The sequence below is a fragment of the Podospora anserina genome, chromosome 2 (genome assembly GCF_000226545.1).
Source record: "Podospora anserina S mat+ genomic DNA chromosome 2, supercontig 3".
Lineage (NCBI taxonomy): Eukaryota > Fungi > Ascomycota > Sordariomycetes > Sordariales > Podosporaceae > Podospora > Podospora anserina.
The window spans coordinates 109,739-124,816 of NW_001914831.1; the positions used below are offsets into that span (position 1 = coordinate 109,739).

The window sequence follows — 15,078 nt, forward strand, 5'->3', positions numbered from 1 at the left end:
TGGACCGCAGTCCGCAAGCTGCGTCGGATAGATGAGACGAGGAGGAAAGTGCTAATTTCTTTCTCGACACGGCTACACCCGTCTTTCAGATCTCGGTCCGACTATCTGGGGAAGCTGATCGGATGGTCGGTTCTGGGTGGACTTGTACCTTGCCATGCGTTATGAGCCAGAAGATACCTGCCTGACATGCCAGCTTTGCTCCCCTTGATGAATTTTGAGACCCAAAGGGAATCACTTTGTTCTGTGACATCAAACCTTCAATTCAGTACGCTCGATGTTGAGCTGAGTTGAGCAGCTATTGACCTGTCTAGGTGGGTCGCCACCAGAACTCACCACCAAAAATGATGCCAACGTAAACTTTCTCTCTCCCCGATCGGGTTGACCCATCCGAATCCCCAATGCTCAGGAAGCGGGTTGGGCTGTTGTCTGGCCCCCCCCAACGCTCCGGCTCAGCTACTTCAGCTTATCTGACCTGTGACCAGCTCACGCCAGGTCTCGCCTCGGCTGGCTCGTTCATGGAAAGTCGCGATGCGGCTGCGTGCATGTCGATGTCTCTAGCTCTCTGGCCACCATTCCCTAGTCAGGTGCTACGGCGTCAACAAGAATTTTGTGAGGTCCCTGGGGCGTGCTTCAGAAGTCGGCACCCGAAGATGCTGTGCCATTCGCGCAGTCGGTCCCCTCTCACTTCTCCAACTTTTCCCCTGTGGAGGCCGTGAGAGGAACAGTGCTTGCACGTTATCAGTAGCTCACATGTGGACTCAACTCAAGACCATGTAGAGGTTGTGCCGAGGAGGCATCACTTGCGGATACGAGGCATTGTCGATGAAATGGAGTGCTGATGGAAGGCATAACGATAGAAATAGAACAAATCGATGAGTTTGGCCAATGAAGAGCCCGCGCCATCCTGTCTCAGTGTGATTATATTCTGAATAGGAATGTGTCTCAGTGGCTGACCACCAGGCAGGACTTCATATCTCGGTGGATATCTCTGACCTTGACTCCCTACAAGCTTCCCAACAATGCCTTTGACTTGGTAGCGCTCGTAGATTGGGATACAATTCCTCTTGGTAACAACGTTGACCGCGTAACTGAGTTTGACTTCGCAGAGATATCATACCATGTGTGATGGTAAACAGCTCGGACTGCCTGGATACGAATTCGTGAAGATGATGAAATTTCCAAGTGACACAGCATTCAACTGCAAGAGAAGCGGCGTTCAATCAGATGCCTTTATCAACTTTGAACCACCCCCCGTCGAAACCTCCGGACGGAGTCTAAAGCCTACCGCATGGGCCGCCCCCCGCCGTCATCATCGGACCATCTGGTATCACCCTTCAAAACACATCTGAGCTCTTGATACAAGCAAGATCCCAGGAGGTCCGAGCAAGTCAGATTTCCTCTGTACTGTGGCCTGATCAGGGCTGAATGGAAGGCTTCCCCTTATCCACGTACGTGAAGTCTACGAAAAGGTAGAACAAATCAGCTTCCGATGCGCCTGGACAAATGCGCCCTTCCTGATATTTCTGGAAGCATCAATGTAATGTGCACACGCGTCCACGAGAATCACTACCATGCTTCCTCGACGTTGCCAGCAAATGGCGTTGGGATATCCAGGGTTTTGAGAGATGCATAAAAAACGCCATTTTTTCCCCGAGTCGTGGACATTCGGAGAGGGAGGGACCTTACAGCTCGATCCGTCGCCCAAACGGTAAACCGGTAGAAAAAAACCGCCATGGGCGTCTGTCGAGACACGTTGCCCGAACGCCTCCGAGGCAAAATGAGAACTTTTTTTCTTTTTCTTGCCTGCCGGCGGTGACGGGTCGCGCGATGCGGATCGGCAGCGGCAGCGGCGGCTGGGTTGGTAGGCCCGGAGGGTGTTGAGGAAGAGAAAGAAGAAAGAAGGGTGGTGGATGACGGGCATGATCCGAACGATACCTCAGACACACCCATACACACACATACACAACCCGAATACCCGCCCCTCCATCACCCCTTGGCCAGCAGCCCCCAACCCCGAACCCCCAACCCCCAACTACCCGCAAAACCAATTTTTATGCAGTACGAATAGGCACCTGTAGCACTCATTGGCCGCCCTGCTTATCCGCACACCACCACAGCCCGATTCCGAGCATCTTCGTCGTCAAACATAGGCATATATAAAAGTAGTATAATCTTTCAGCCCAATGACAACCCAACCCAAGCCGGGGGGCGAGAACAGGAGGCTAGCCAGCTATCTGCGCAGGACGGGGCTTCGTGAAAGGCCCCTCATTCTATTTGCCTGCGTCATACAGAGACCGCATGAACAACCTCCTCGTGGAACCAGTAGAAGCTACCTCATCCGGGTACGAAACTCCGAGGTCTGCATACATATACGCCCTATGTTGAGTAGGGAGGAAGCACGATACGGCGGTTGGCAGCTCTGCATGCTCCAGCTGGGCCCGATAATCACGTCAAGGGAGGCTTGAAGAAAGAAGCGGCCCGCACGTGTGGCCTGTATAAAAAGCCACCCGACCGTCTTTCGACTGTGACGAAGCGACTGTGGTGAGAGGGGTGCGGTACGCGCGAGAGTGGGGGAATATGTGCTGGACCGAGAGAGAAAGAATTACCCGGCGTGCATGCCCACTTGCTCCTGTGCTGTAGTCACGACAAAAGGGGGATAGATCACTGGCGATGACGATGCTGATGAGATGTGCAACGGAAAAGGGCAGCCTTGGGTTACCTTCCCACAATCCTTCCACGAACCACAGGGCAGGGGGTAAACCAGGGTGCTGAAAAGAACCCGCGGCTGGGAGGAAGGAAAGGGGCAGGAAAGGGGGCAGGAAGCATCAATGGAAGCCATCGAGAAACAATGCAATGCGCCTCGACCACCCGGCCCGCAAATGCGATCCATCCACGGCTGTAGCCAGAATGCCCTGACCAACACGCACCCACCTCAGCCCGCCACGTAGATAGATATCCATGGCAGAACGAAAAGAAAGCTCGTATAAAAGAGTCGAAGCAACAGGAGGCGAGCCACATCCATTGGGTCTGGCCTTCGGGCACAGGGTCCTTGCCCACGCAGCCCGTCGGGACGATGCGCCATCCATTGACAGGGCACCATGCGGTTTAGACTTCTCCTTGACGCCTACTACACAGGAGCGCGTGTACACGTTCGACCAGGAGTTCCAGACCGACTCGGTGATCAGAACGACGAGATGACACCTTGCTCAAGTCGTGTTCCCAGTGCCCGGCCAACAGGATGTCATCCGTCGTTGGGCGTAGTGTTGAGTAACTGGGGCGACTGGCCGAGGGTGGAAGACACTATGCTAGACAGGGAGCTGGCAGCTGAGGAAGACAGAAAAGAGCAAGAAGAGCCGGGCCACAAGAAAACGAGTTGCTGTCGAACGTGAAAGACGAACCACTCATCGTCTAGGGCTCTAATTAGCTTGCATCGTTACTGTGATATCCCACGCACACGAGGCCGGCAGCCGACAGCACCGCTACACACGACCGACGACAACCGTTCAACGGCCACTGTACTCGTCTCCTCCGCCTCTTCCCCGGTATCTGTCCTGGCCCCTGTCCCTGTCCCTGTATCTGCTCCTATCCCTTCTATCGCGATCTTGGTCCCGACGATCTCTGCGAGCCCAATCCCGATCTTCTCGGCCCCTTGATGATGATTGTCCGGGATCGCCTGGCCTGTCATGGCGGTTGTTGTCGCGGTAGCTGTGACGGTGATAACCGTGGTCTTGTCTGGGGCTCCGGCTCCGTCGCTCCGTGTGACCTCGCCTCTGCTCTGGCCTGTTGTTATTGCCGCTACTGCTGTGCGTGTCCGTCAGCCGGTCCGGGGACTCTCTTCCCCGCCGGTGTGCCGCAGCTTCTCTTCGGCTATCTTCATGGCCACCACTTCCACTCGGGCCGCTCGACCGGCTCTCGCCGGCTCTCCTGTCGTAAGGCTTGCGGTTGTTATTGTTCTCATTGTTGTTATTGCTGCTGCTGCTGTGGGAGACGCCGGTATCGTGCCGGCCATGCTGCATATCCTCCACCCCATGGACCATCCGATAATGATCGTCCTCGTCGTCACGTTCCACGTCCTCATTCCTGTACTTGCGCCATTTCTCCAGCTCTTGCACACCACCCCAGCCACCTTTCCATTTTCTTGCAGCAGCAGTTTTGCGTTTCGTGTTGGTATCGTTTCTCCAAACCTCGCTCAGGCGACTGACGCTCTGACTGAAGTCTACGTGAATTCTCCTGTCGTCAATCAGAACGGAATCCATCTTGTAGTACGCTTCCTCGCAGCTCTTCTTATCTTCAAACTCAATGAAAGCATACTGCAAGCTGTCGCCGGTTTTCTGATCTCTGATCACCTCGCAACTCAGAATCTTGCCAAACCGACTGAATATCAACTCCAAGTCCTCGTCAGTTGTGACTGGGTTGAGCTTGCAAACAAACAGGACATTTTCTGGTGGCTTGACTTCGGCAAATGGGAGATCGCCTAGCATCTCCAACGTCAACGCCTGGGCGGCTGCTTCCCTCTCTCTCTTTCTCGTTTCCGCCTCAGCGGCGGCTTCTTCGTCCTTTTCGACATCAACCAGCTCTTCTCCTTCCGCAATCCTGACGGTAGCGAGCTGTGCCTTGGTCGGTGGAGGTGAAGCACTTGGCTCCCGCAGGCCAGCGGGGTCAGGGTAGGGATCCTCCAACACAATGGTATGCTTGATTCTGATGTCCACCAGCGGGTTCCCTCGTTCATCCACAATTGCCTCGTTGATCTTCTCCAGAACGTCAAAGCCCTCGGCGACTTTCCCAAATACGGCGGCTTTGTCGTCTAGGAAGTCTATCCCGTCCTCTCCCAGTGTGATCAGAAATTGAGAGCCAGCCAGTCGTGTCTCTGGGTCAGACGGGTGGGGGGCAGTAGCCATGCTGACAGTGCCTCGTTCGCGGTGTTTCAATTTGGGATGGAACAAGGCAGGAAATGTCTTGTCCCTGCCTTTGAGTAAGCCCCAGATGGAACTTCCGCCGTCGGAATTGGGGGACAGAGGCCCGAGAGGGTCGCCGGTTTGACAGGAAAAGGACTTTTGAATAGAGTGGATCGGAGAAAAGTTGTAGTATCTGATCTTGCATAGCTTGAGAAAGCTGAAGAACATTGGGTTAATTGTGGTCTGGCAATTGAACAAGAAAGCAAGAACATGGGGACGTACTTTTCGCACAGCTTGGGGGCGAAATCGACCAGCAGGTCAATGACAATGTCACCTGCCGTTGTCTCGAGAATGACCGACATCTTGGCGACAGTCTTCCCTGGGCGCGGCGAAAGGGTGTTGAGATGGGATTGTGTGTTTTTCTGGCCAACAACTGAAGTCTTCCAGTTCCGAGATGGAAACGCGATGCCAGGCGCGCACTCGACTGTTCAATGGCTTGGCAGCTCCTACGTCAAGGGCCCACTTTTGGCTGAACTGCTCGCTGGATACAGACTTGGCCTTTTAAGATGAAATCCGATTGCAGGTGTGTTTAAAATCCATAACGGAACAAAAAGGTCAGGCTCGATTCAAAACAGGGAGAAATGGCATTGACTCATTACCTACCTGGGACCCCTTCTGACGCTCTGAGGCTGGAAAGTTGTGTGCCCAGCAGTCTATCCTTGGCCCTTCACCGCCTTCCTTTCTGCCGGTCTTTTGGACAAGGCGGCCAACATTTACATGAAACAACGACAGATGTCGAGCTGGACTCGAACAAGACCGTACTCACCCTTCAACATGAGCAGCCAAAACCCACAAGTGACCCGATTCTGTTGGCAGTGCCTGCAGTTGGATGCCGCACCAGAATATCCAGACGGTGAGGTCCTTTGCCTCGATGCGGTCCAAGAGGAAATCTACAAGAAGCTGTTTGGCCATGATATCGCATTCCCGCTTCCTCCCCGCTATGGGCTAAAAGTGCTCAAGGAGTTGACGTCGAGAATCGAACGCTCTATCGTGGACTGGGAGGAGCATGTAAGGATAACTCATACCTTGCTGAAAAGGAGACGGAGACGCCAGGAACTGACAGGAACAGGGAATATCAGATAATCTCATGACCACCATGTCTGAGTTGTTATCTGTTCCATTGCCTTCAGAGGTGGTGGCTGCCCAGCAAAAGTGCCATGTGGCATACCACCTTTCCCTGCTCCAGGAACCCAGTGATGCAGCTGTGGTCTTGCTGGAATCTCGTTCCATTATCTCGGGTTCAGGGACAACAGGCCTACGAACATGGGAGGCAGCATTGCACATGGGCCAGTATCTCTGCGCCAACCCAACACTTGTCAAGGGGAAGCGTCTGCTAGAGCTCGGGACTGGAACAGGATACGTTGCCATCTTGTGTGCCAAATATCTCGGCGCAGAACATGTCATTGCCTCGGACGGTTCTGAAGATGTGGTGAATAACCTCCCAGACAACCTTTTCATCAACGGTCTTCAGGGCACAGACAGGGTGTCTGTCTCTGAGCTCAGATGGGGCCATGCTTTGCTGGGGACCGAAGAGGAGGAATGGAACGGTGGAAGAGAGGTCGACGTCGTGCTTGGAGCTGACATCACGTACGACGCGAGTGTAATTCCCGCGCTGGTGGCAACGCTGCAGAACCTCGTTGCTATATCGCCTGGCGTGGTCATTCTGATTGCGGCAACAGAGCGGAACAGAGCGACATTCGAGAGCTTCTTGGAGGTCTGTCAGAAGCGCGGGTTCCATGTCCATTATGAACTGTTTCCAGTGCTGCCTAGGCCGGAGCAGAGAGGGCCATTTTATAATGACGCCACCCCTATACACATTTGCCAATTGACGGTTGCATGAGAACAAAAAAGTCACTTTGAGATTGTGGTGCTGTGTTGTTGTTTTGAATGTCTTCTCAGAAGGTGTGGGGCAGTTGTCGACAAGTGGGGAGCTGGACAAGGCTGCCGCACATTGGTCCGTGCATTTCCACCAAGCTGCCCCGCCGCTGCTGACTGATTGCCTCGGAATTCAGGCCACACACAAATTAGGGCTCACACCCAAATTAGCGATTCGCTGCCGGAATTTTGCGAGATCCACCCGCTACCCAGTGCGTCCTGGCCTGCAAAAAACACCAGCAGAAACTCGCCCTCCTCCTGCCGGAACCTGAGATCGATCGAGGTACGACAACCAACGACCGACGACATCACCATGGCCGACTCTGATGCCCCCGTAACCCTGCGCACGCGGAAGTTCATCCGCAACCCTCTGCTCGGCCGCAAGCAGATGGTCGTGTGAGTGCTGCCATCCATCTCCGAATGCCCTCTTCGCGAATCGCCCCGATTGCCAAGTCGCCCACAGTGGACGAGAACATCAATCCAGAAACATAATGCCCGATTGGAACATGGCAAAATCGCGGGCGATTTGAGAATGTTGGGCTGTTTGATGGGAAATTGTCGCTGACTCTGCTGTTCAGGGACATCCTCCACCCCGGTCGCGCCAACATCTCCAAGGAGGACCTCCGCGAGAAGCTCGCTGCCCTCTACAAGGCCCAGAAGGATCAAGTTTCCGTCTTCGGTCTCCGCACCCAGTTCGGTGGTGGCAAGACCACTGGCTTTGCCCTCATCTATGACTCCCCCGAGGCCATGAAGAAGTTCGAGCCCCGCTACAGACTCGTCCGTGTTGGCCTTGCCACCAAGATTGAGCGTGCTTCCAGACAGCAGCGTATGTTTCCCGCGGTGGTGGACATGAGAATTTCATTTTGGGAGTGGTACCGGCTGACATTTTCTCTTCCTCACCAATAGGCAAGCAGCGCAAGAACCGCCAGAAGACCCTCCGCGGTACTGCGAAGGTCAAGGGCCCCAAGCCCAAGAAGGAGAAATAAGCGGCGAGCGTTTCTATTTCGGCGTCGTCTTTCACACCGGGTCTTTTTCAGGCATGGACGACGGCTTTGGTTCTGTGCATTACTCTACTCTGGCAGGCTGGTGGATATTATCGGCCAACTCATGGGATCGCCGGGCCATACAAAACGGGAACTTCATGAAGGCGTGATGGTTGGGGTTCATTGATTTCGGGCAGAACCATAGCATCCAATACAGGAGGACGTTGGTCGAGCCAAAAGTCCGGAAGAGACAAAAACTGTGTGATGGACAAAGGAGGAGCGCGTGGTTCCCAATAGCAACATGCTTGCGGCCGCGTGGTGATATCACGGATTGGGAGTCGGCCCTCTCAACAAGAGATGTAATGCATACAGATTCCGTCCACTAATTCCCGTGAGTTGTGTTTGTCATGTCGAGGCACCCAGTTTCTTGTCGAGTCTCGGATGTCCGACTTGGCCAATATGCCCCAAGTTTTCCTGGCCGTTTGCCTTGCAGCCAGCCCGGGGCCATGCACCACTGGAGAGCATACAATCCATCGATACGAGATCAGCAATGAGCAGCAAGTGGTGGAACGTTAGCCACTGCTCGCCAATTCCCCTGGCCTACTTTGCCACGTTTTGCAAGCCCAAGACCATCCGATCACAATGCCTTGATACATATATGCTCACAACTTCACAATGCGTAGGACGACCGTTACACATGGGGCAATCACGGCAGTGGCCTATCGCTGGCCGCCCTGAGCATAGCCTGTTCCCTCCTCCAAAGCCTCGACTTTTCTGCACAATTTCAATTGACAAACTTGCAACAAAGGAATGTGCCCATCTCGAAACAAACACCGCCAACGTAATTGTTTGCTTGTCGTGAAGATTGCAAGTCGATTGCTGTTCACTGGCAACCTCCGGACGACAATCCCGGATGCCGGCATCCAACTCACGTGTGGGGCCGGGCCGGTCTCCCCTGGCCTCGAACCCCGGATGTGGCACAGCCCTCCGGGTCCGCCACCGAGGGACGTTGACATCTGCCTACCTTAGTCTCCTGTCTGCCAAGCGGCCACACAGGAAAGAAGCCTTTGTGTGTCTGCCATCGAGAGAAGACGGGGGCATGTGTGATCATAAATAACATGGCTGGCTGACACTTTTTGTGTCTTGCCTTTTCTCTTTCTCTCCTCACCCACGGCAGCCACCAGTCACCTTCGGCTTTGCTAGACAAATAGCGCTTTTCTACTTTCTTTGCTTTCTCTTATAGCTTCTCGGGCTTTGTTGCTTGCTTTGTTGCTTGTTTGACACTTTGGCAAGTCACTTACACACAACGACAACACAATGGCAACCCTCCGCTCCATCCTCGCCTGCCTCTCCTTCCGCCGCAACCGCGCCAACCGGGCCGGCTACACCGAGCTCCTCTACGACTCCCTCGACTCTCACGGTCAGATTGACAACGAAAAGTTCGGCCTCTACTCCGACTCCCCACCCGGCAATAACCATGAAGAAGGGCAGTACCGATCCGCCCCATTGATGGCCTGCACTTCATCTGCCGACGACGACGAGGAGCAGCTCGTGGCCATTGCCAAAAAGATCGTAAACTTGATGCACATAGCCGAGTTCAACGACGACTCCCTTCAGATCGCCATCACAGATGTCGTCGGCGAGAGGAGGTGGAACCGCAAGCTGATCGAGGAGTGTCTGGACAATGTTGTCGAGTTGGTCGAGCAGGGGAGGCAGAACATGGGGGATGCCATGACCGAGGCGCTGGACAAGGTGACGGACGTTGCGGATGAGGAGTTTGCGTTTCCGAGACGGCACCCGGAGAGCGTGGACGGGTTTATTGCGATTGTCTCGGTTGGAGTTCTGGCTGAGATGCAGGGCGCTTGGGTGTTGGAGTTGTTGGGGTTTGGGGAGGTGAAGGACAAGGACTTGGAGGGGATGGTGGAGGAGGTGGATGAGAAGAGGGCGGTGGGGGAGGTCAAGATGTTGACTTCGGACAAGATTGTGCTGGGGGAGAAGGCGAGGAGGGGGAGTGTAGCTGACTGGTGGATGAGGGAGTACAAGGCGTATATCCCCGAGGGCAGGGTTGAGACCTTCTTTACGAGGCTGGATATGGTGGATCCTGCTGAATAGGTGATCATGTATGGGTCTTCATATCTGGCGTTTCTCAACTTTGGCTTGGTTTTCACTGGGGATTTCGTCTCGGTTACTTTAGGGCACATGTGGGATTGTATTGGGGTAGGTCATGTAGCAGAGGGTAGACACAATACACCAACCGCGCCTGCAGACATTCACTTTTGTCCCATTTTACCATCCATGGAAACAAACAAAACAATGTTAGTAACAAGTGTGATATTCTTCTGGTATCATTTCAGAGATGTCAATATCAACTTCAAGATACCCAAGACACAGGACCCCCTTTCCTCCACTAAGCCCCTATCAGCACCAAATCTCGTGATCACATGGATCATCCGGTACCAAGGTTATCGTCACCACCGAAGGCGTAGTAGACGACGGTCTTGGAGTCAAGTATGTGACCCGAGTCGACACAACCGTTGGGGTAGGACCACCAATGGTGATCACCGTCGTTATAGTTTTAGTAGTGACCGCAGGGTTGCCTGAAGGCCTGGTAGAGGTTTCAATGGCCACACACTGCTCGTACCACATGCTGTAGTAGCTGTCAGCATCCTCCGTTCTGTTTAGGTGAATTCTTTCTCATGCACTTACTTTCCATCGTTCTTGCAGTAAGCCCCCGATGGACAGATTCTTGGACCAGTCCAGTTTTGTCCGCCGCACTGTCCGTACAAGGACTGTGTTGCACCCGGACGCGGAGTACTTGAAGGAGAGGGAGCTGTGAAGAATGTCGTTGGCCGACCTCGTTGCGCCAACGTTGCCCCTGAGAGGGCAAGAAATGAGAGAAGGAACGATGTATGCATGTTGGTTTGCGTGATAGTAGAATCCCGAGGAGACAACTCTGACGGAATCCTGGATTACATGCTTCAGCTATATACTTACCTACTCTTCATCTACATATCCCGGGCTCCTCCCCAATGACCGCCGAGATCATACCCAATATCCAGGACCCAGGTTTTGCTATCTCTCCCATATTACCCTGAGAGGGTGGACCGTAAGCGAGGTCTGGCAGCATGGGGCGTCTTGTGCTATTGTTAGTCGGGACAAAAGCCAATTGTTCTGCAATGTGTTCACCGACAGATGTGCCGGACCCCTCCGCCTGGGACATGAAAAAGGTAAAGGCCACCTGATAAGGTAACCAGAGTCCAGCAAGCATGAAGCCCACCCAGTGCCCTCTCATCAACTGATGTCACCGGTTTACCCCGGTCACCGAATTCTCAATTCACAATACCTACATTGAATGCTACAGTTATTAGTTATTCCAACTGTCCAGTGAATCACTGCCTGTTGTCATACTGGGGGACCTCAGCCCAGCTGGTGCAGGGTCAGTTTACCAGCATATCTACACAACCAAACAAGCACCTAATGCCAGGACACTAGGCCCAAGATCCGGGGCATCTTCACACACGAACAACTATAGGGAAACAGCACAACCCAGCAATCTCAAGCCGTCGCTATTTTAAGCCGTTTTCATCAAGCCCGAGCCGTGGGGTGTAAACAACCGATGGAGTAGTTCTGCAGGAGGTATGTGGATAAAGTCTTGATATGTATTGCATCCGGGTGGCCGGATAAAGGGGAACTGTAGACAGCCACTCTGCCACCGCCACTCAATGGTTGTGTGCCCATTCCAAACAGTAATGACCTAGAGCATGCGGGTTGTGCCAATACCTCGGCCACGCGTCACGCAGCCGGACTCAAATATCAAAAGTTTCAAAAGCTGAATAACCACAAAAAGAATTACTATATGCGACACCCGTTTTGAGAGCCCTGCCATGCAAACCCTGTATCTTCCAGCGCCAACAAAACTCAAACATAAACTCTAGATGACATGTTGAACATGCATGCCTCAGCAGAATCCTGGACTCCTAGCCGACCTCGAGTTGCGGGCAGATAATGGCGAAGAAGTCAACTGCACCGAACCCGATATTGTCAGGCCAGACCATACCTAATCATCGGGCGTTCCTGGGCGACTGGCCTTGTACAAGACAGTCTTTTTGGTGCCATCTTCCTCCTCGTCGTCCTTGCCAAACTTGGTCATGCTGAACTCGGGCACCCGCCTTGATAGCGGCTTGAGGAGCCCGCTCGGGTTTTGCTTGTTCCGCCGCCTCTTCTCGTACTCGCGCTCCTCCTTTGCCAAAGCGAGCTCCTCGTTCAGTTCCAGACATGTACCCTCAATGCTGAGATATCCATAGTCTCCCGCCTGGCCGACGTCAAAGTTCATGATGCGGAACCGGAGCTTGCCTCCGACTTTGCGGCCCTTCTCATTGACCCAGTAACCTGTTGTGTGCATCTGCTCAACCACCTGCAGCTCCTCCCCATCTAGGATATCCTCCTCCTCTTGCTGTTGACCTTCTTTCTCCTCGCCATTCTCGTCCGTCTCTGGTTGGCTGCTGTTCGACCTGGCAAACGGATCGTCCTTGGAGATGTCAACCCATTTCCAGCCTTGCGGGAGACGCTTTGCTTCGATGCTTGCGTTGAACTTGTTCCAGCACACCACGCCAATGTGGCCTTCGCTCTGGAGCTGCACCACACCCTCCATCCACTTGCCTCGCGATGGCACGAACAGCTGGGCGTCAAAAGTGAGCCAGCCGAAGCCTACGGCATACTCGTCGACTGAGTGCAGCCAGGCGGGAGTCTCGTCGGTGGGTGGGTTGGTGATACTCGCCTTGGCGGGGCGCTCGGAGAGGTTGAGATTAGAGTAGCTGAGGAGGACGCCGCGCAAAAGTGGTGAGTAGTGATTCAAGAGGGGGTCGAGATGCTGCGCAGCAACGTTGGTGAGGGGCTTGTCGAAGCCAATAGGGTAGAAGGGCACGTAGAGGGAAACGGTTTGGGTGAAGAATGGATATTCAGAGTCGCTGCTTGGGAGTTCGGTGGCAACCTCGTGTGAAGCCTGGGTCGGTGTCTCAGTCTCGATCCCGGTCTTGTCCTTGCTCTTTTTCTTCTTCTTCTTTTCCTGCCCGTCAACGTTTGCTTCTGTTTCTAGGTTGTCCTTTTTCGATTTCTTCTCCTTGCGCTTCTTTTCCGATTTGGACTTCTCTGGAGTGTCGATCTGCATGGCATCTTCAGGCTCTTCCTTGGGCTCCTTCTTGGACTTGCTCGACTTCTTGCGGGACGACTTTTCCTCGTCGACCACTACCTCGTCAGTTTGCGCCTCGCCATTTCCAAGTTGATCCTTCTTCTTCTTCTTCTTTTTCGAGGGTTCATCGGCCGCAACTTGCGACCCTAGCCTCACGGGCAACTCGAGATCTCCATTTTTGGTCTTTTTGGGTTTGCGGGGGGTTTCTTCCACAACGGCGGCGTCGTCCTCGTCTCTCGAGCGTTTCTTTTCCGACTTGGACCTTTTGTGCTTCTTTTCGACTTTTTGGCTGTCTGGGATTGTTACGGGCTGGGCGCCCTCATCAAGAGTGGCAGACATGGTGAATGCTGCGGTGTGGGTTGTTTGCGACGAGGATGTCGCGAGTCTACAGCTCTTCGTTATCAATTCATTCAAAAGTTTCCTGCGTGGAAGAAAATTATTGACAGTGCCTGCCGGGAGCGACTGCTGGACTCGATGACCAATAAGAAACGTGCATTGGTAGTGGGGCCATAAGAGACCCCGCTATCTAATCAATTAAGCTTCCATACTCTCCCACCACTTAGAACAAGAATGCTCATTAGACTTCCTCTCATTTCATAGGATATTGGTACTGGTAACCTAAAAGGTATCGGCCTTGTACCCTCCTGCGAGCGCGTGCTTCACAGCATCTGCCAAGGAATCCAAACCTTCCACATTCAACACATCATTGTCGTTCTTTTCATACAAAGTCCCCCCTTCAGCCCAGATCCGTCGGAGTGTGGCACTGGTCGCCCTAGGATTGCCTTTTGCCCACAAGTCAGTTTCCAAAGATTTGAGGTCATCCAGGGGCGTCTTGGTGACCTCCCACTTGGCGCCAGTCTGCTTCTCATACTCGGCCAGAACTTCGTTGGGCGAAACAATGAAGCTTTGGACCTTGAGGGCCTTCCCAAAAGACTCCTCGGGATGACGGAGAGTTCCAACAACGAACTTGCCCACACTGATTCACCTTGTTAGTTGGATATTCTCAATTGATAGCGTGAAAGATTGAAAAAGACTTACTCCCACATGGTGCAAAAGCCAATTTTGCCCTCTCCATCCTCAATAATCCACGCCTTCTTCTCCTCAGGCTTGAAGCCGCCAGCAGACTCCAGACCAGGAGCCGTGTCAACCCACATATCGAAATACGGCCCAGTGACCACATATGTCACCTTGACCCTCCTTAGCTCGTCTCTAATGTATTTCCGCACCTTGAGCTTCAACTGGTGGGGCTTCTCATCAGGGCTCTTGTCGTTGTGCTCAATATCAGTGCCATACTCGCTCGGCAAGAACCACTGGACAGTGTTGGACTCCTCAGCCAGACGCAGCAGTTCGATCTGGTGCTGAAGACCTCCGCGCCCAACTGCTGAGATGACTGTGTCTGCTTGGGAAGACTGATATGCGGACTTGACGTCGGCGGATGAAGTTAGGTCACCAACAATGACCGAGAGACCATCCGACTTCCATTTCGCGATCTGAGATGCCTTCTTTTCGGCGGTCCCGGGGGAGGTGAAGAGCGTGATTTGAGGGAACGGGGGCTGGGCACGGAGCAGGGACGTCGTGATGTAGGAGCCGATGGTGCCGGTCCCGCCAAAGATCAAAATTCGGGTTGGTGTGAAGGTCATGATGGAGGATTACTTTGTGTCCTACAATGTATATCTCAAGGCTATGGTTGATATTATGTTTCTGGAGATGCCTTTTCGAAGAGGGTGCGGCTTTTTACAGCTTTATATGTGAATCGTGAAAGGCGCACGTCAATCGGGCCCCTCATTTCGTTCGTTTCGAGATGCAGCAAAGCTACTACCTACCGGATGCCCCGCCTTCCCGTGAAGAACCGGCCTCGGCGACTCCTGCCGACTCATGATCCACCAGGCTCCCGGTGCCATCGGAGGACACAGCAAACGATGATGAGCATTGTGTTATTATCCCTTCCTCTTCCTCGGTTTCACTTTCCGTATGAAGCAGTGCTGCCTCTCCAGATACGGGCCTTGCAGCAGCATACGAGGCAGACTCTTTTCCATGTGAGAAATGACGTCGAGCATGCAAGCTGCTGAGCTGAGCA

General features: G+C 53.5%; 6 protein-coding genes across 6 annotated transcripts; 3 read left to right on the forward strand and 3 right to left on the reverse strand.

Moving 5' to 3' along the window:
- Nucleotides 1-3,503: 3,503 nt before the first annotated feature.
- PODANS_2_13850 (uncharacterized protein) lies at nucleotides 3,504-5,257 on the reverse strand (the record flags this gene model as incomplete). The annotated part of the gene is made up of 2 exons (XM_001903179.1): nucleotides 3,504-5,138; nucleotides 5,222-5,257. The coding sequence occupies 2 exons, from the start codon at nucleotides 5,255-5,257 to the stop codon at nucleotides 3,504-3,506; spliced, it is 1,671 nt and encodes a 556-aa protein (XP_001903214.1).
- A 415-nt stretch (nucleotides 5,258-5,672) lies between these two features.
- Nucleotides 5,673-6,795, forward strand: PODANS_2_13860 (uncharacterized protein; the record flags this gene model as incomplete). The annotated part of the gene is made up of 2 exons (XM_001903180.1): nucleotides 5,673-5,963; nucleotides 6,025-6,795. 2 exons carry the CDS (start codon nucleotides 5,673-5,675, stop codon nucleotides 6,793-6,795), a joined length of 1,062 nt encoding a protein of 353 aa, XP_001903215.1.
- Nucleotides 6,796-7,143: 348 nt separating this feature from the next.
- Nucleotides 7,144-7,816, forward strand: PODANS_2_13870 (uncharacterized protein; the record flags this gene model as incomplete). Its single annotated transcript, XM_001903181.1, has 3 exons — nucleotides 7,144-7,226; nucleotides 7,409-7,656; nucleotides 7,737-7,816. 3 exons carry the CDS (start codon nucleotides 7,144-7,146, stop codon nucleotides 7,814-7,816), a joined length of 411 nt encoding a protein of 136 aa, XP_001903216.1.
- Nucleotides 7,817-9,130: 1,314 nt separating this feature from the next.
- PODANS_2_13880 (uncharacterized protein) lies at nucleotides 9,131-9,925 on the forward strand (the record flags this gene model as incomplete). Its single annotated transcript, XM_001903182.1, has 1 exon — nucleotides 9,131-9,925. One exon carries the CDS (start codon nucleotides 9,131-9,133, stop codon nucleotides 9,923-9,925), a length of 795 nt encoding a protein of 264 aa, XP_001903217.1.
- Nucleotides 9,926-11,870: 1,945 nt separating this feature from the next.
- PODANS_2_13890 (uncharacterized protein) lies at nucleotides 11,871-13,340 on the reverse strand (the record flags this gene model as incomplete). The annotated part of the gene is made up of 1 exon (XM_001903183.1): nucleotides 11,871-13,340. The coding sequence occupies one exon, from the start codon at nucleotides 13,338-13,340 to the stop codon at nucleotides 11,871-11,873; it is 1,470 nt and encodes a 489-aa protein (XP_001903218.1).
- A 279-nt stretch (nucleotides 13,341-13,619) lies between these two features.
- On the reverse strand, nucleotides 13,620-14,641 carry PODANS_2_13900 (uncharacterized protein; the record flags this gene model as incomplete). The annotated part of the gene is made up of 2 exons (XM_001903184.1): nucleotides 13,620-13,977; nucleotides 14,040-14,641. The coding sequence occupies 2 exons, from the start codon at nucleotides 14,639-14,641 to the stop codon at nucleotides 13,620-13,622; spliced, it is 960 nt and encodes a 319-aa protein (XP_001903219.1).
- Nucleotides 14,642-15,078: the final 437 nt, after the last annotated feature.